The 19,312-nt window shown below is 55.6% G+C and overlaps 1 protein-coding gene across 2 annotated transcripts in view; it reads right to left on the bottom strand.

The window, feature by feature from the left end:
- SCUBE3 (signal peptide, CUB domain and EGF like domain containing 3) overlaps positions 1–18,373 on the bottom strand; it is a 31,573-nt gene extending 13,200 nt beyond the window's left edge. Inside the window, exons 1-7 of one of the 2 annotated variants that reach the window (XM_030965573.1) lie at positions 17,880–18,373; positions 9,668–9,790; positions 8,622–8,747; positions 5,812–5,946; positions 4,638–4,763; positions 3,590–3,706; positions 537–584 (exon numbers count right to left, since the gene is read on the bottom strand). In XM_030965573.1, coding sequence (XP_030821433.1) covers positions 537–584; positions 3,590–3,706; positions 4,638–4,763; positions 5,812–5,946; positions 8,622–8,747; positions 9,668–9,790; positions 17,880–17,964 — 760 coding nt within the window. In that variant the 5' untranslated portion in view covers positions 17,965–18,373. The remainder of the gene's footprint in view (positions 1–536; positions 585–3,589; positions 3,707–4,637; positions 4,764–5,811; positions 5,947–8,621; positions 8,748–9,667; positions 9,791–17,879) is intronic. The other variant, XM_030965574.1, reaches the window with a different exon arrangement.
- Positions 18,374–19,312: the final 939 nt, after the last annotated feature.

Below are 19,312 nucleotides of genomic sequence, written 5' to 3'. Positions count from 1 at the left end.
TGCCCAGCCCTGCAAAGAGCCATTGCAGCTCCGCCATTGCTGCAGCTCTGGGCTGAGAGCCACTGTGCATGGCGAGGCCAAACCCTGGGACACCCTGGAGGTCCCAGAGGGGACCATCCTCGAGTGGGTGGGCTCTAGGAAGGGGTAACTGGGAGTGCACAGCACAGAGATGGGCACAAGCATCCCCCTCCCCACCAGGCAGCTGCTGGCAGCTCACTGTGAGCTCCTCCTGGGTGCGGGGGTAACCCTGCCACAGCCACAGCACAGCAGATTTGTCACCCTGGCACGGGCTGGATCCGCCAAAGCAGCGTGAGAGCCCCGTCTCATGCAAGCACAGCAGGGGAGGGGTCCCTGCCCGGTCCCCCAGCCCAGCCCTGGCTGTCCTGGCCCTGGGGTTTGGAAGCAGCAGCGGGGCAGGGTTAGTGAGACATGCGGTCAGAGCAGCAGCTCAGCCCCCAGCCCCGCCATGATCTCCAGAGGAGAGACCATCCACGGTTAGACCCCTTGGTAGAGATAGAGAGAACAAAAATATTTACCATTAGAAAACGTCTCAAGGATAACGTGTTGCTGGAAGTGTCTCTCCCCTGTTTAACATTATAAAAAAGTGATTTAGAAACAGTGTCCAGCAGGGAACTTGGTTGGTGTCACACATCAATGGGTTCAACTCTGCTGCATTTCCAGCCTGGTGGAAACTGTCCCTGTTTCCCTTTGGGCTTTTTCTCTCCCACCTCCCAAGCATTCCATGTCCCTCAGGCTCTCCTAACCCCCTCCAGCTGTGCTGGGCTGGTTGGAGCCCCATGCGAGCGGGAGAAGCGCATTGTGAGGAGCGTTAGTGCAGCCTGTTAGTGTGGGGAGCCGGGTCCCGGCTGTGAACAGAACCAGAACCAGCCCGAGGTGATCCCCGAGCGGAGCCACGCGGACACCGCGCAGCCACGGGCCTTGGGAAGGCAACCACAACCCCCTGTGCCACTTGCACGCTGTGGATTTAGCAGCCAAGCCAGCAGTGAGCCCAAACCCTGGGTGTGTTTGGGCTGCTCAGCCTCCCCCGGGGGTCAGTGCAGCCCAGAGCTCCCAGCACTGCCAGCCCCACAAAGCTGGGGAGCACTGCAGACTGCCTCGGCGTGGGTCAGGAAATCAGCCATAAAACTCAAGCTGGGTTTAGTTTCCTTCTCCATCTAACTGTATTTCTTCTCTGTCCACCCCTTCCCACTCCACCACAAGCAGGGGGCCAGCAATAGCCCTGCTGCACCCCAAATATGGGTGGGAGGGAGCTGCAACGATGCCTTGGTTAATAAATCTTCCAGGAAAGCCAAAATCTGCATCAACTGTGACAGCTGTTTTTGCATCTCCCCGCGGGCACTGCACCCTCGGCTGCTGGAGGGCTGTTTTATGTGCTTTTTTTTTCTAATTCCCTTTTTTTTTTAAGGCTGTTTTTGGAGCATAAATATAAATATATAAGGTCATTGGCTTCCCCTCCCGGCTCCCCCTCCCCCTCGTGCCTGCAGACATGTTGGGAGCCATTAGTGATGGCCCCTGTGCTTAGAGGCATGTTCCTCATTATCTGCATTTTTAAAAGCAGCAATAAAAAGCAGAAAAATGAAAAACACCGGCCGTGGCCTAATGAAACTGTCACTCAGAGGGGCTGATCGTGCTTCCTGCCTCGTGGTGTGATCTGAAGGGAACCTGGACCAGAGGCCTGTCCCGGCAGCCCATCAAACACACCGCGTTCAATTTCAAAGCCCATGGCCCGGGGAACGACTTTGCGTTTCCCCTCACTGGAAACTTTATTCCCCTTGAAATGATGAAATATTTTGGAGGAAATGGGGAAGGGGCGGTGAAGGGGGCAGCGTGGCTGGGGGAGGGCTGTTTGCTGTGCCCGAGCCATAAAACAAGAAAAGGTGGTTATAAATATCCGAGCAGGTACCTCGGCTGTAAATCTGCTGGCCGGGCATCCCTGCAGGGCAGCTGCTGGCTCCCAGAGGCTGGAGCACAAGCCCTTGGTGTTCCCACGCTGGGGCTGGGGATCAGGAATCCCCCAGGGAGTGCAGGAGCTGGGCAGGCCCCTTCCTGTGAGAGGGGATTGCAGAGCCCAAAGGCATGAGACAGGCGTGGTGTGGTGGTGGGCTTTGGGCTGGTGCTGCTCCTAAAATCCTCTAGTGCAGTGTTTGAGTTCCCCTGGAAAGGTGGACAAGGGGAGAGCTCACAGGGATGTGCTGGCTCTGGTGGGAGATGCCTCCCCAGCATGGGGACAAAGAGGGAGACTTTGGCCAAGGACAAGAGGATGAGTGGTTTTGGAAACCCTCAAATCCCACCCTCACACCTGTGGTACCCAGAGTCTGAGTGCAGAGACCATCCCCCCCAGCAAACAGACTGCTCTGAGGCATCCCCCAAATCACGAGATGCTTTGGAGAGCTCCTCTCTCACCCCCACACCCAGCAGGTCAGGGGCATCCTTGGTCCCAGACCTGCCCAAGTCAGACGCCGCACGCAGGGCCCCTCATCCAGGAGGAACCCACCAGCTGACACCCCCAGGGTCCTGAGCTCCCCACCCAGGCACAGCAACAACCCCCTGGGAGGCTCCTCAGAGGTGGGGCAGGACGCAATGGCTGCGGGAACAAACACGAGGACGGCGGGCACCAGGGGCTGTGAGCGCTGCCAGCAGCCAGGAGGGATTGGGATCCACCTGGGGGACAGCAGTGACATTAAAGCAGCAGTGAGCTGATGGGGAGGAGGGCTTTGCTGGGGGCTCAGCCCCAAACATCCCTCGAGCTGGCAGGGAGAGCCAGGGGCTCAGGGGGGATCCTCTGCCCTGAGGACGGAGCCGTCTGTGGAAAGCACGAAGGGTTTTCTGTTCAGGCACAGCAGGGACACGGGGAGCCAAAACCTCTCTTGCTTCCAGTTCCTTTTTCTTTTTCATTTTGCAGTAAGAACTCAAATGTCTCAAGCAATTGTGGACTTAATCACTCCCCAAATATAACATTTTTTAAATCAAAGCAGCTGTTAAACAGCACAAGCATATGAAACCAGTAAAACTTCTATCTCTGCTTGATGTTTTACAATTTGAAAACACACACAGGAAAAGGACAATTCTGGGGGTGGTTGAGTTGTCAGGTTGTTGGGGTTTTGGTTTTGTATTTTCTTTTTTTGCAAGACAATTGTTCCTGAGCCAAGGCCCCACAATACCAAGTTGGAACAGATTGCTGTGGGCAAACCTGCCCCCTCCACATCCCTCCTCAAAAGCTGCCAGTGACAGCGACAGTAACAATTCCCAGCATGAGGACATCCTCACAGCTCTCTCTTCAGCAGCACAGAAGAAGGCAGGGACCCCTGCCCGCACCCCAGCACAGCAACCTGTCCCCAGGTGCCCCCTCAAGCACCACCAAGATCACTTCTGCTCCCTGTGGCTGTGCAGACACAACCCAGGTGCTGCAGCATCCCTCACACACATGCTGAGCTTCCCCAGTCTCAGCAAAAGCAAAACAAACGCCCAAGGCTTGGGGAAAACCTTCACCAGGCCAAGGACAAATCACCCAGGGAGGAAGAGGAGCCATCCCACAGCCCAACCCCATGTGGGTGATGCCCTGACCTACCTATGCACGTCACCCCATCCGAGTGCAGCAGGAATTTGACGTGGCAGCCGCACTTGGGCCCCTGCTCGGTGTCGTCGCAGGTGTGCTGGCAGCCCCCGTTGCCGTAGTTGCAGGTCACTGTGGGAGCAAAGCACCAGTGTCACCATGGCCCCAGCTCCTCGTCCCTGCCTACCATCCACATGTAGCACATAAAGCTGGCTTGGAAACACCTCATCCATACCCTCAGAGACTTCCCTCCCTCCTTCCCTCCCTCCCTCACAGATAATTCCTACAGCCCTTCACTTTCCCTGTGGGATCTTAGTACCTGCAGGCTGTTATGTGGTTTCTCATGTCTTCCCTCTGCATATCTGCTAAATGCCACCAGTGGAGTCCAAGCAAAGGGGACTGGTGGTCTGGTTGACCCTGACCCTGAATCCAGTGCTACAGGGGAGGGGTGAAACTTCCCTGAGTTTTGGAATGACACAGGAGATTTGGGAATCCCTGCCAGCCCTCCCCAGGGGGCAAGGTGTGCTGCTCATTTAGTTTAGGATTAAGTCTTCATTTCATCAGCGATTTTACACATTTGCTGCACACAGCAAATGAGAAACAAAATAAAAATAATTGCATAAACACACACATATCTATTTAATAACCCTGGCACTGCCAGTGGGATGCTGGCAGGAGATCAGACAGGCTGAGAGCACCACAACCCCCAGGGAGAGGATTCCTGCGCTCCTCACATGCCAATTGCACTCTCCTTGTTCACCTCCCCTTTGGAAAGTGAAACACTGGGACAAGAACAGGGGGTGCTGAGCCTCTGGGACCCCCTTGAACTGCCATTTCAGCCTGGTCATGTAAGGACACAAGATCCCAGAGAAAAGGGGGCTGCCAGAAGCATTGTCTGTAAGGGCAACAGAGGCAGAGCTGAGCATGCTGAGCTTCAGGCTCAATGAACCAACTGCTACCAGGGGGTCAGGGCTTTGCTGCAGGGCAGGAGGTGTCTGTGCCATGGGGACAGGGTTGGGGGGTCCCTGGGAGGGTGAATCCCCAGCCCTGGGATGCTCCTTACGTTTGCAGTCCCGCTGGTTCTTGGTGAGCTCGAAGCCGGGGCGGCACTCGCAGGCGATGCCTCCTTTGGGGGTCTCCCGGCAGATGTGGGCACAGCCATGGTTCTTGTTCATGCAGTTCATGCCTTCTAAAAGAGAAAAAGAAGAAAAGAAATGCTCCAAAACCTGCTGGCACTGGGTAGCAGTGGCAGAGGGACAACTGGGTTGGGATGGGATGGGATGGGATGGGATGGGATGGGATGGGATGGGATGGGATGGGATGGGATGGGATGGGATGGGATGGGATGGGATGGGATGGGATGGGGAGTTATGGCGATGAGGGGAAACCTTATCAATGAGGACCTTGTGAGGACAGGATAACCCTGGCCAGCTCCTGGCACAGAGCTGCGTGGGAAGGTGGACAAAACCACCTGGGAGCTTTCAACCTTTGATTCCCTCCCACCTGGGGTGAGACCCTGCTCCTACATCTCTCAGTGGCTTTAAACCCCACTGAGCTCAAGACCCAGCACCTGCACCCCTGTCCCCAGCAGGGACCACCAGTGTGGCACCAGCAGGAAGGAGCAGCCAGCTCATCCCTCCTGCACACACAAGGGATGGGGACACAGGAGATGCCACTGCAGCTGCTCAGCTGTCCTGGGCAGCGTGAGATTCCTGGGGAGCTGGAGTGACCAACACAGCTGGGAAGGGGGAAGGAGGAAAGCAAAAACACTCAGCTGGCTTTGCCAAGCAGCAGAGATAAAAATCAGCAGAGACGCAAAAATCTCTCATTTCCTCCTATTTTGGCTAAGAGGTTGCTCCAGACGGCAACAATTTAGAGTTGATACTGAGAGGAAGGGCTTGGTGCTGTGCAAGACCTGGCAGGGGAAGATGTGTCTCAAGGTGTTGTGAGGATTTCCAGGTCCTTCTATTTATCAATAAATTCCCCTGGGCATGGGAATAATGTCCCCAGCTCAGTATTGCTGTGCCTGGACAAGGGACCTGTGAGGGTTTTGCTGCAGGATATTTATCACCTCTCCCAACACGCCTGCCATAGATTCACTTTCAAATCTGCCACACCAAGAGCCCAGCAGCAGCAGCACCTAAACCCAGGCAGGAGAGGCCAGAGGTGACAGAGGACAGACCTGCCTGATAAAGGGATGGAGGGTGGCCCAGGGTGTGGAAGGGCTGAGCACTGACCTTCAGGGCGCTGGATGCAGGTATGCTGGTTGTCACTGAGGAAGAAGCCCTCCCTGCAGAAGCACTCGTAGCTGCCCATCATGTTGACACAGGTCTGCTGGCAGCCGCCGTTGCCCTCCGAGCACTCGTCCAGGTCTGCGGAGGGAAGGTGGCAGGGGGTGAGCACAGCTCCTTGGCACACCAAGGGCATGGGCACTGGGTGGCACAGATCTGCTGGGCAGTTCCTGCTTCCCCCCAGCTGGACGGGCAAAGCACAGCAGGAGTGGGTGCAGGGATCATACAGCTTCCCTGACCAATGGCCTCATTTTACAGAAGTGAACACCAGACCACAGAGAAAGGGGTTTTCCTTGTCCCAGAAAACCCAAAGCACCCAGGATGCTCATCCAGGATGCTGGCTGCAGCCAGCCCCTGCTCCCAGCCCCTCAGAGCCTGTTGCCAGCTGGGGATGCCTGCACTTCATTAGGAGGAGCTGGGAAACCTTAGCCCAGAGCAGGGATAATTACTTGTAAGGAGACTCACATCCCCTGCTCTGCCCTCACACCTGTTTTGGTTTAACAAGCCAAGGGCTGGGATGTGGACCCGTGGCAGCAGCAATGCCCTCGCCCCAGGCTGCTGCTGCTTCAGCCCTGCAAAACCTGCATTTAATGAAGAGTAACTGCCCGTGGCTCTCTCTAGAGGCTTTCTGGGGACAGTGGTGCAAGCTGAACTCACCAGAGCCCTGAGGTGCCAGAACACCAAAATGCCAGGCTTGGCGAAGACAAATCTGGGCCGTGGCCACCCCTTGCCCCTCTGCCTGCGGGGCTGGGTGATGGTGTCAGGCTGGGAGTGAGGGCCCCGTGCCAAAGAAAACCTCCTGTGAACTCGAGCGTTGCAGAGCCACGGCTGAGGGGAAAACTGAGCCCACCGGAACCGCCGGGAGAGCGGCTGAGCTGCGGCACGCGCCGGGGGCTGCCAGCACCAGCCCCCTCCCCAGACAGCACAGCACACCCAAAGCCCTTGCTTTGGGCAAAACAGATGGACAGATGGATGCCCGAGCAGTGTGGGTGCCTTGCACTGTGCCCCAGCCCCTGGCAAGCCCCGAGGGTTTGCTCAGAATTACCAAAGCAGGGCTGCAGCTCTAGCTGGAAGGGGCCAGCCAGCGGAGCCCAGGAGCACCCCACAAAGTTGCTGTCTTGGAAAGGAGGTGTTGAAAACACCCCCTCACCCACAGGGCAGTGAGGGCTGACACCTGGGCTGCAGCCAGGCATAAAGGGACATCCTCTGCCATGGCAGGAAGCTCATGGCTTCCTCCAATGTTCATCCCAGCCAAGCTATGTCCTGCAGATGCCAATAACCCTCCTCAAATCCTCCTGCTTAGAACAAGGGCTTAATGTCTTGCAACTTCTCCTTCCAGCTCTGCTCAAAAATGAGGAGGCAGCCGTTCAAACCCGATGGCTGAAATGAGACTCCACTTCCCTAATACCTGTTTTATTAAAGGCAACAGAGATGGGCAGAAGCCAGCAGGGCCTGTGTCAGGACAGGGGCTTGAATTCCTGTCCTGGTTCAAAAGGTCGCCCAGGATGGGCAATGGAGGGGCCGGTGGACTCTGGTGGGCACATACCCTGACCCCTCTCCAGCTCAGCTCCTGCCCATGGCACTGGCAGTGCCTGGGCACAACACATTGCTTTGCTCTGCCTCTCTTTCTTTTGACTAAAAGGGGATGCAGGCAGGTTGGGCAAAGCTGGTTGGGATCAGAGATGAGATGCTGGGATGAGCTAAGGAAGGGCTCAAGGTGGGAGCCAGCATGCTCCCCCCAGATCCCCGCTTGGCCGGCTGCTCCCCAGCCATCTCCATCCCCTCCCACCCAACTCTGTAAACACATGACGTCCAGCTTTCCTTTCTTCTTCTCGGGCTCATCCTCCCCCGGGAGAGGAAGGCAGAGCCAGCCGCCCGCCCGCCCGCGCCTCCTCCCAGCTGTGTAAATCTCCCCCCTCCCCGAGGAGGCTGCAAAGATCCCGGTGATGGTGCTTAATGCAAAGCGTATGTGTCCATAATCCCTTCCCCCTCCTCCTCCTCCCAGTGATGAGCTCATTAATGACCCCTCTGCAGACACTAATTGGAAAATAGCATGAGCTGCAGGCAGAGGGGAGGCGGTGCCCCATGCCCCGGAGTTCCCACCGCGGATGCCGCGGGAGGAAGCGGGCGACGGGCGCGGGCAGCTCGATGGGTCCCGGGGCTCTGACGGGAGCTTTGGCTCCGCCGCGGCCGGATGGAGCTTGGGGCGGTGGGAAGTAGCGGGGAGGATGCACGGCCGCTCCGTAGGCAGATGCCGGGTTTGTCTTGGCCCGGGGATTATTTATCCAGTCCCTTCGCTGGTTCCCATCCCCACCATATTTGCTATTAACTCATCTATTTTGGCAGGTGCAGGGCTGACCTCGAGCACGAGCGGAGCGAGCGGCAGGGCCCGGGTGAGCTGGTCCTGCCCTCGGCAGCGGCGCTGAGCTGCTGGCCCGGCCGCTTGCCACAGCAGGATGAGGCTGCGGGGAGCCTGTGCCTCACCCCAGCATCCCCAAACCCAGCTCTCCCAGATAGACCCACAGAGTGAGTTTTTCTCCCAGCATGGAGCATCCTCCCTTGGCATCACCCCAATGTAATGGGAAGCAATCCTGTCCCCAGCACAGGACATGCCTGTGTGCCTTGGCAGTGCCACCACGGTTCCATGGCTCTACAGCACATCTGAGGGTGCTGGAAGTGCCCAGCAAGGAAAGCCAGCAGGTCAATCCCAAGGTGCTGGAGCAGCTGAGGAGCTGCAGGGCACCGCCATCCCTCACCCAGGCAGTTGTGGCCGTCGTGTGCCAGGCGGAAGCCGTCGTAGCAGGTGCAGCGGTAGTTGCCGGGGATGTTGACGCACTCGTGCACGCAGCCAGCGTTGTCCTCCCGCTCACACTCGTCAACGTCTGCAGGGGAGAAGGGTGGGAGAGCTGCAGGGCTGCCCCAGCTGCTGCCCACCATGGGTGCTGCTCCCCATCTCCAGCATCTTTGCCACCCAGCTGGTAATGCGCCCCGGGGTGTTCTGCTCTCTCTGCCTATTCCAGCAGGTCCTCAGCTCTATTATCACCTGCAGCATTGCTCCAGAGTCTACAAAATCATCCCCATTCTCCCCAGTGTGGATGCTGGAGCCCCAGGTCGCCCAGTTCTCACAGCTTTAGCCTGGTGCAGAGTGCTGGGAACCTCCTGGGATTTCCCAGGGTGCTGCCAGAGCAGCCTGTCTCCATGGCAAAGCCCTGCAGTGCCTGGAGCGCTTTAATCCCTCTGCTATTTGTGCTCGGCCCATCCTGACCCTGAACCTGCTCCCAGCTGGGAATTTTTCCCCTGCCCCAATCCTGCTTTCCTGCTGCTGCTGCCCCAAGGACCCCATTTTCTTTCCATTCCCCACTCACTTGTTTCTATATATAGATATATGCCTACACTTATATCAATATATAGATTTACACCTATATCTACATCTAAATTGATTTCTACACCATCTATATCTCTATGTCTTAAGTTTAACCCTGCAGCCTCAGGGTTAGAAATCCTGCAGGAAAATAAGCCCAACTTTGTTTAAAACAAGCCCCATGTGACCTTTCATGGGCAGCCCCAACCATATCAGGACAATGTCTGCCAGCATCACCAGCAAGGACACTCAGAGTCCTCTCTGTCCCCATGCACTGTCAACAGGCCAGGAGTTTGGGGCAGAAAAGGGGAATAAAAGGTTTGTAATGGGCCAGGGTGAACAAGTGGCTTTTTTGCATGGGTTGATGAGCCACTGCTGGCCTCTGGCCTGCTGGGGCTGTCACTCAGCAGGACTCTGGCTCTGCCAGTGGTGTGTCCCTACCTTTGCAGTGCTTCCCATCCCCGGTGTAGCCGGACTTGCAGATGCACTTGTAGGACTTGGGGGTGTTCTGGCAGATGGCATCGATGTGGCAGTTGTCAGTGCCCTCCACACACTCGTCAACATCTGCAAGAGGACAGGTGAGGGAGCAAAGAGGAGAGCCCAGGACCTCCACCCATGTCCCCATAGGAGCCACCACCCCAGGGGATGGATCCCAGTAGCCTCTGGCTCCCCAACCAGCCCTGATGATGGGTTCTGGACATGATGAATCACTGGGTCCACTCCCAAACAGCACAACCTGTGTCCCCTCTTGGACACGTCACCCTGAGACTCCCTGGCCCTTTCATGTGTCTGATGATAGGAAATGCTGCTCCAGCACTCCCAGTCCAGGCTGGAGCCAGCCCAGGCAGAGGTAAAAGTCTCTGTCTCCAATTAGCTGTTTCCTGAGCCGACCAGGCACCCAAATAATTGTCATCACTTTCTACTCTTAGGCGCTAAGGAATGTGCACGAATTAGCAGGGACCACACTAAATAAACCTGGGAGCCAGGAGTGAGAAGCAGGAGGGAGAACTGGGAAAAACATCAAGGCCTCCATGGGGACATGGATAAAATTTGCATGGTCCCCATTCCCCTTTGCCCCTCAATCCTCCTCTCTGGGATGCAGTGCTGTGGTACCCAGGACATCACATCCAGAGCTCCATGGGCTGGCAATGGCCTCAAGCAGCAATGCCCAAGGGTTTGCTGTGACAGGAGGCCGTGGGAGTGGAGGTTTTAATGGTATTTGGGAAATGGAGAAGCCTCAAGGACATGGAGTGGAGGTTTGTGAGCAAAAGGCCGTTCAGCTGGCTCTCACTGCCCTGCCAGTCAGGGAGATGTGGTGCCCTGGAGCAGGCACATCCCATCCATGACTGCCAGTGCCTGCAGATCAGGCTGCTGAGGGGCAGGTGGGGCTGAGCATCACCCACAGCCCTGCAGGTATGGGCAGGGCTCCCAGAGCAGCTCAGGCTCCAGCTCCACGTGGGGAGCATCAACCCTGCTCCTGGAGGGATCTGCCTCCACCTCTAGGAAGCTTCTCACTGGGGAAAGGGAACCTGAGAGTCCCTCCAGCTTCCCTGTCCCCCCACCAGGAGTAGCGAGAGGCTTCAAAGCTCTGACCTGCCTTTAAAGGACTGCTTATCAGCAGCCCCAAGAACAGAAGTTCTCCAGGAGCTCCCCAGAGACCCAAACCACCGCTGCAGGCGGCGGGAGGGCGGGCGGGCAGCGCCGCAGCCCCGCGGGAGCGGCAGCCCGAGCCCGGTGCCGGCCACCCCGGCGGCTGTGCCGGGAGATGTGACTCACCCGGCCGGCCGGGGGGAGCTTTGTCTCCGCATCGGGGAGGCGGCACGTGCCTGCGCATTGTATAAATATTTACAGCCCGCATTCATATTTGTTATTTGACATTAGCCATGGCCCGCGGCCACCACGGCCTCCCTTGGGCCATTAATCACCGGCTGGAGGCTGACCCACCACGGTGGGGACGATGCAGGGATTGCACAGGGACCAGAGCCCTGCTCCTGGCTGGCGCCTACAGCAGCCATGGCACTGGTCATGGTGTCACGGTGCCAGCACCCAGCATCAATCCCTGCCTGTGCCAGGGCACCCAAGGGCCACTTGTCCCTTTGGGGAGCTGTTCAGCACCCCAGTGACTTCACCTGAGGCTCCTGCATCCCTCACTGGGCTCCCAGAGGGGTGTTGGGAGGTTGTGGCACTGGAGCAGGGTGATGTGGGCATGGGAGCTCAGCAGCAGCAAAGCTGATGCTGATCCAAAGGTCTGCTGAATCTTCTGAATCTGCAGATCCTGGTCCTGGCCCTGCATGGTTGGGAGCTTCCCTTCAGGTGCTCCCCCAAAGTGATAAATCACCTTGTGATGCTTCAAGTCATGGTGCCAGGGTGAGAGTTGTCAGCTCTGGCACCCCGGGCACCCACCCTGGCACACAGGTGGGAACCAGCACCCAAACAGTTCAGACTATCCATCAAACCCCTCTCCTTCCCCTAAAAACGCTCAGAACATGACGCATCCACCAGGCATAAATCACATCATTGAAACTTTCCCAGCCTTTTGCCAGGAATCTCACTTTTGGGGGAATTTTATTTCCTATTTATTTTTCCTTCTGCACTCTCAAGACCACGAACAACAGGCATGAGGCACTGAATGCACCTCTGGCCCTCTCCCACTCACACATGTAGAGCATCCTTTTTTTTTTCTATCCTTTTTCTTATTCTGTAACTTCAAAAGTTGTCTAACTTTGGAAAGATTACACTGTAGCAAAAGTACAAAAGAAAACATTATCAGTTTTCCACTGTAATTTTTCCAAAGCTAGAGTCATTCTGAGAGGTTACAGCATTCTAAAAAAAAAGAAAGAAAAAAAAGAAAACACCAAAAAAGTGTGTTTGTGGGAAGAGTGAATAAATACCCTCCTGGGCACTCCAGGAGCTGTCCCAGGATTGGCAAAGATCCCAATTTTAGAATGCTGAAATTTTGGCTCCTCAATATCCTTCAGAAATGATGGAGTGAATTAAAGTAAAACCCTCTGAAAAACTCAGTTTTTAGCATTTTTGTCAACACAAGCAGCATTTTCCCATGAAAGGGAAGGTTTTCTCTCAGACCAGCCCGTTTTTCCTGCAGGAGAATTTTCTCCATCCAAGAAGCTGCCTGTGGCCTCACTGCAGGTGCTCTGAGCTGCTGCCACCACGTGAGAGGGCCCATCTCTAAGACAAGTGAAGATTTAAAAAAAAAATTTAAATAAAAAATCCTTACTGATGCTCCTGTCCCTATTTGCTCTCAGCAGTTCCTCGCTGGGGTGTGCCCTGCTTGTCCCCCTACTCCAGAGGAGCTGCTCCATTCAAGGTCCCAAATCCAGGTGGGTTTTTTGGAGGGTTTGCCAAACCTGTACCCCTACACCCCCTCCACTTCTCCCTTCCACAAAACCCGCTGTTTTTCACCCTAAACTGCCTGAAATGAGCCCAAACCAGGCAGTACAGATGGGCACATCATGCCCCAAACACCCAGCGTGGGGAATTCTGCACCCGGCCGGGAATTTGCTTGGGATGAAGATGCTGAGTGTGGCTGGGGACCGCAGCCCCGTCTCGCTGGGGCCGAGCAGGGCTCCTCGCAGGGCAGCAGCATCCCTGGCACGGCCGGCGCCGGGGGCTGCGGGAAGGGCAGGAGGTTGCGGCGCTCGCCCCGCGCCTCGGGCCGTGTTTTTTATTCCGTTGTGGGTGGGATTTTCCAGCGCTGGCTGTTGGGCCCCGTTCCGCTCCAGCTGCAGCTTTATTCTCCATTTCAAAGGCAGCGGAGGCAGACGGTTTCAACGCCACTGCCATTTCGAGCGTGCCAAAAGCGGGGGGACCGCCACCTCCCCGGGACCCCCGAGGGGCTCTGACCCAGGGGAGGCGGTGGCAGAGCCCTCGGTGCCCTGCAGCGAGCAGGGGGATAAAGCAACAGCTCGTATATTTTTAGAGCCTGGATTGAGGCTCTTTCCTCACTTCCTTATTTTGTTTAAAAAAAATAATAATAAAAGATGGTTTTAGCCCTAGGCTAAAAGTCCTAATAAATTTGAGGAGGGGGGTGAGACAGGACAGCAAAACCCGGCCTGAAAAATCCTAAACAAACAAACCCACTATCCTTTTTCCCCTCTCCTGCAAGTGCTTCAGCTTTTTCTACAAATTAATTTTATTCTTTGTTTTTATATAGGCATATATATTAACAGCCTGTCTGTATGGGGATGTGTGTGTAGCTGTTGGCAGACATGTGGAGTTTCCACTCGGCCTTAATGCCAAATTAAAGCTTTATAACTTCAGTAGCTCCTTTTACCAGGGTATTAATAACCACCTCAGACACTGTGGTGCAGTTTATTAATCATTTGTTCATCCAGGGAGCTTGCAGGGGTGACTCGTGCTGCACCACAGCAGGAGTGGCTCAGGGCATGGCCACGGGCAGTGGCAGCCCCTGGGAAGGGATCTGGGCCAGGAGAGGGGAGGAGGATGCTCTGCAGGGCAGCTTTCTGTAAACTGGCTAAAGAAGTGTCATCTGCACTCAGAGATCCTGGCTCAGGTGCTGGGTGATGTCCTGCCGCCAGGATGGGGGTGCCAGTGGGCACCGGGCAGGTACCTGTGCTCAGGATGGCTCAGAGGGGATGTCTGCATCTCACCATGCAGTGGAGACCCCCAAACCAGCCCCGTGCCCTGCACATCCTTCCAGCTTTCCCAAAAGCAGGTGGGACACAGGAGGTGCAGCCCCAACACTTGGCCCTGTGCAATGATGGATACAGAAGGAGGAGGAACCACAAGTCCCAGTGAGCACCTGGGGCCATTCCCAGCCTGGGACCCTACTGTCCAATGCCCAGACCCTGCCCTATAACCCTCACCATGGGTTTTGCTTCCCCAAAGCTGTTAAAGGGCTTTTTTATCCCCCTCACTTATGCTTCCCACTCCCACTCGGGCAGAGTCCTGAGCTGTCCATCCTCTGCAGCAGCCCAGGTCATCCTGATGGATCCCAGTTCCACCGCCATTCCCTGGGTAGGAAATGCTCCCTCCACCTCCATCCCACCTCCTTGTGCCAACCCTGGTCACTTCAACCCAGTTCCATCAAACCCCACAGAGGGTTTGATGCTCCACACCAGCAGCCTGCTCATCTCCCCATGGAATTGTCACTGCTGTTGTTGTTCCTTTGGCTTATTGGACTGACCCGGCCTTGCTTTAAGAAATGTGTTTGTTTTTTACTCCGGGAGCAACAATCTCAAGATCTCCAGCAGGGACACAGCCTCTCCAAAACACAGCCAGGCATCCTCCAGTGCTGCCAGACAGAGCAAACTTTATTTGCCATCCCAGCCTTCTCCTAAAGCCTCTCAAGGGACTTAGAATTTTGAAAGTGAAGGCTAAGGTCAATCATGCATACTATTTTTCCTAAACTGAGTACTCTGGTGTGGCTGTCTGCACAGGAAAAAAAATCTATATAAAAATAAAAGACAAAAACCCCCAAACTCCTGAGCAGTTTGGAGAGAGCTCCATCGGCACTGGAAGACTCAAGGTGTCTGAATATTTATACTCCAGTTGGCAGTTACAAAAAAACTCTTCTTCCCTCCTTCCTACCCACCCCCTCCCCTTTTTTAATCTCGGTACAGGCATGTTAGACGTCCTCAGTCAAAGATCTCCTTTGAACTGTGTATGTGAAATGTTTACAGTTTTACATTTCATATTTCAGCGGGGTGGAGGGGACAGGCACAACAGTCACACACTGTGAATGCTGGAGAGGTAGGAAGGCAGAGGCCAAGGGGGAGGAGGTTTGGCTGCAATGGGAGGGGAATCAAACAGCATCTCCACGCTGCAATTGGAAAATTTTCAGACTCCTTTAAAAAATACAGAAAAATAATCCCTGGTGGTGTAGGTTTTGCAGGTGCATCACAGCACAGCAGCCCCTCACGTGGGACAGGGGCTGTGGCCCTGGGCAGCCACACAGCACCAGCCAGGAGGGCTGGGGTAACCATCAAGCATCCAGTGCCCAGTGGGCTGGGCTGAGGCTGTCATCCCACCCAGGACCTTGAACTGGGCTCGTGGGAATGCCAGGGGCTGCAAACGGGGTGCTGGGATCTCCCAGGGAGGTGCTGCCTCTCCCTCCTGGCCCCACACCACAGCTCATCTGAGGGGAGGTGCAATTAGCTGTAGGGGAAAGTGGTAAATCCTGGGATGTGTTCCCAGTGATGAGGATGCTGCCAGAGGGGTTGGCACTGCCCGAGGAGAGCACAGAGCTGCCAGTCCCTGGGAGCATGTCCCTCTGTCCTGCCAGCAGGCAGGGAGGCATGGATGCTGGTAGACAGCAGGTAAGGGCACTGCTCCACTGAGAGCAGGAGCTCAGGACAAACTCTTCTGTCTGGAAGGCTGTGAGATGGACTGACAGACAAGAGGTTGGGACTGGGGGTGACATTATCTATCCAAAACCCAGAGGAGTGTTGGGCACGGCAACACGTGGGCAGCTGGGACCTGTGGATCACAGATGTGAATGTGTGTCAGGAGCCTCCCTATGGTTATTTAGATTTATGTTGCCAGTTCTCCTCTTGAAAGCTTCCCTAGCCCTAAGCTGACTCCACAGCCAGCCAGGTCCACTGGCAGACACCCTCCAGGCCCAGCAGCCAGCTCTCTAAATCCTTCCTTCCCCACAGACTAAACTTTCTGGGGTATTTCAGTACAAGAAATGAGCCAGCAAGCCTGACCCATGACACAATGTTATCCCATCAAGAAAAGACAGATGGGAGAGGAGCCCTTCCCAGCCCGTGACAGTCACCTGGCAAGGGTGGCTGTCCCTCAAAAGGGCAAAGGTTTCAGGGTGATGTGTGCCCCATCCTTGGGGTGTCACCTGCCACACACACCTGATGCTTTTGAGAAATATCCTGCTAACACATGTCCCAGACACACAGAGCGGGTTCAAAGAGCTCAGTGACAGTCAGAAAAGCCAGGAGACAGCAGGTTCTGAGGAAAGGCACATATTGTACCCGCCATCAGTGAGATGCCCTAACGATGCCCATGAGTTCAGCCTCATCCAAAAGGGACCACCAGCACCAGGCCCACCCTTGCCCAGAGTCCTTGCAGCCCCACAGACACCAACCTTCGCCTCTCTGCAGACAGCTCCCCCTGCCCAGCCCACAGAACCCCCAGCTGCAGCCTCAGGGGTCACTTCCCCAGCACAGCCCCCCCGGACCCCCGGGAGGAGCCAGCGCTGTCCCAGGCGCACGGCAGGCGATGAACCCCGGCACAGCACTGAGCTCACCTCTCTCCACCCCCACTCCACCCCTCTCCTTCCCTGAAGGGATCTGTCAAGTCTCTGCACGATGGAATTTCACTTTGCTATTTTAATGCAATTCTGGCTCAGGCTTAAATGGAACTGGAAACCAAAAGGCCTTAATAAATAAATATTATGATAAGAAATGAAAGCAATGCATACACTCAAGATAATTTGAGGGGGGATAAAAACCTAAGCATTCCTTTCTGTGCCTAAATCATAAAGCTTTATGTGAAGCTGGACGCCTTCTCACCAAACCTTTGCCCTGGAAAAATCTCTCCTGCTTGCCCAGGCTGCCCTCCGGAGAAGTCGCCTATTGTTTTAGAAACACTTTGAGCCAGATAAGACAATAGCCTTGAAATTCCTTCTAACTTTGTCAGTGACAGGGCTGGGGCGACCATGCGCGTGGCTGGAATCCTCCTACAAGAGATCTTTCATTATAGCCTGCGCTCCGAGATTTCATTCACACGCTATTTAATCTCACCGTCCGCACAAACACTGCAGCTGCCACAGCCACAGAAACCTTGCATGCCGTGGAAAGAAAAAGAGAAAACCCCCGACAGATTGTCCAGATAGTGGTGAATGGAGGAGAAAACCCCCTTTGAGGGGGCCAACAGGACCATGTATAGGGCTGTGTGTGCTCCGCGCACTCCCGCACGCGTCTATAGAAAAAATCTGAGCTAAATATAGAGGTGCTATAGAAAAGGGAAGGTATAGATAGACCATACATAAAGCCCCGTGTGTACGTCTGGGAAGGGGAGGCTCTGCCTCAGTACGGGAGTTGTGAAACAGAAAAGCCCGAAGTTGATAAGGATGGGACATACCTCTCTTTCCACGAGACAGGGAAAGAGCTCCCTTCATTTTCAGGCTTAGCTGTGCTCAGCTACCTGAAGTTTCCTGCTGCCCAACATCTGAGATTCCCCCCGTGCCCGATGTGAAGTCCCCGAGCACAGATGCAGCCTCCTGCCTCCGCCATCCCTGCCCTCCAGCCCAGCCCGGAGCAGCCTCCTCGCCCACACTGCTGCCCCATCTCACAGACACAAAACCAGCAGAGCCCCCCAAGCCTCTCCAAACAGCCACATTTTGCCTGTGATGGATGCAGACTTGTTTGCCCACCCTAATTTTCTGCCCCTGCACCCCCTGCCTTGAGATAAAGAGTCCAAACCCAAAGAACTAAAGTCTAAGAAACGCAACTCATTAAAGAGTTCACAAACCCAACCCCAGCTCCAAGGCAGTAGGCGAGAATATCTGCAAGCGACATTTAAAATCCCCTCCACTGTTTGTTGTTACTGCTGCTGCCTTCTCCAGCCTGCACTTAAACCCCAGCTCTAACGAGGAGACCCGGCTGCCCAATCCACACATCAAACAGCAAACCTTCGAGCAGGGAAGATTTTCTCTTACCTTGACTGGCTTTATTTGCCAGCGTGTTTCCAGAGTGGAGGAGAAAGAAAAGGATGGAAAATCCAGCAATCTGCAAAGCTCCCATTGCAATCCCAGTCTGCAGGGAGGAGCGGGGGCAAGAAGGGGGATTTCTAGTGCTTTAAAGGAAACAAGGGGCTGAGCATGCGAAGGAAAATCAAAGGGAGGAAGGGGCTCTCTCCTTGCCGTGTGTGAGACAGAGGGAGGGAAGGGAACTGAACTGATGGAAAAAGCTGCTCTGGGTTCAGTTTGGGGCTCTTGGTGTTGCTGAAGAGGAGAGAGCGAGGGAGGGAGACCCAGGGCAGTTGGAGGAAAGTGGACTCTATCGCCCTCTCTCTGGCGGCTGCTCTGATCCCTTCTCCTCCTTTTTTTTTCCCTTAAATAATCCCAGCCAATTCCAGTTTTGCAAGAGCAGCAGCAGCAGCAGGAGCAGCAGTGCTGGAGGGGGGAAGCAGGCGCCTTGCCCTGGTGCTGGGGACCTGGGAAAGGGGAGTGGAAAGGAGAGCCCCATCCAAGCAACGCCCTTTTTCTCTCTCCCAGCCTTTCTTTCTTTCTTTCTATTTGGCTTTGGTTACTCCTTCACGGCTCCCCCCCTCGCACCCCCAAGGCTGGGCTTTGCCTGCAGGAATTTACAGTCTGCGCTGAAGGAGAAGGGCCAGTAGCCATGGAGACTGCTTCCCTGGGAGCAGGGAGGTCAGGCGGAGACCATGGGCGATCAATGCATCAATGCAAAGCCCCCCGCAACCCCCAGACCCACCCCGCACCTCGCAGCCCCTCGGCCAGCCGAGGGCTTGGGGTGGTGGCAAGGGGAGGGGGGCCAGGGGGAGGCGTATGGCATGGGAAAAGGCAAGGGGTGGGAAAGAAAAGGACAAGGGAAAAAAATAGATATCATTAAAAAACCCGAGAGTTTGCAGATGGCACGACCCGGCTGGGCTTGGTGGCTTTTGGAGAGTCTCGGGGTGCTGGGCAGGGGGAAACAGGGCCGGAGAGCAGCTCTGCTGGCTGCCTTGGGAGGTGGGAGCAGGGCTGGAAATAAGGGTGGAGGGGGAAGAAAAAGACCTTTCTGAATTATTCAGGGTTTTTTTGTTTGCTTGAGGGACCTTCTCACAGTCCGGCCCCTGGAGCTGTGGGCACCCCAGGGAGGAGGGGGACCCCTGTCCCACCCCGTGGCCATCCTGGTGCTGGGAGCTGCTGGCACCCTCTGTCTTCCAGAGTGTTCCTGCTCCCTGAGCCAGGAGAGGCATTGCCAGCCAGGAAACTGCAGTGGAGATTAAGGCTGGAGGCAGGAGCAGGATGGGGAGGAAGGTGTGCAGTGATTCCACCTGTCCAGGGACAGGGGTCTGACAGCCCCAGTGGTGATTGTGGCCATGGGCTCCCTCCCAGCCCACTGTGCTGCCCCTACACCCTCCCCAACC

The sequence above is a fragment of the Camarhynchus parvulus genome, chromosome 26, assembly GCF_901933205.1.
Source record: "Camarhynchus parvulus chromosome 26, STF_HiC, whole genome shotgun sequence".
NCBI classification, from domain to species: domain Eukaryota; kingdom Metazoa; phylum Chordata; class Aves; order Passeriformes; family Thraupidae; genus Camarhynchus; species Camarhynchus parvulus.
This window is presented reverse-complemented; position numbering and strand designations above follow the sequence as displayed.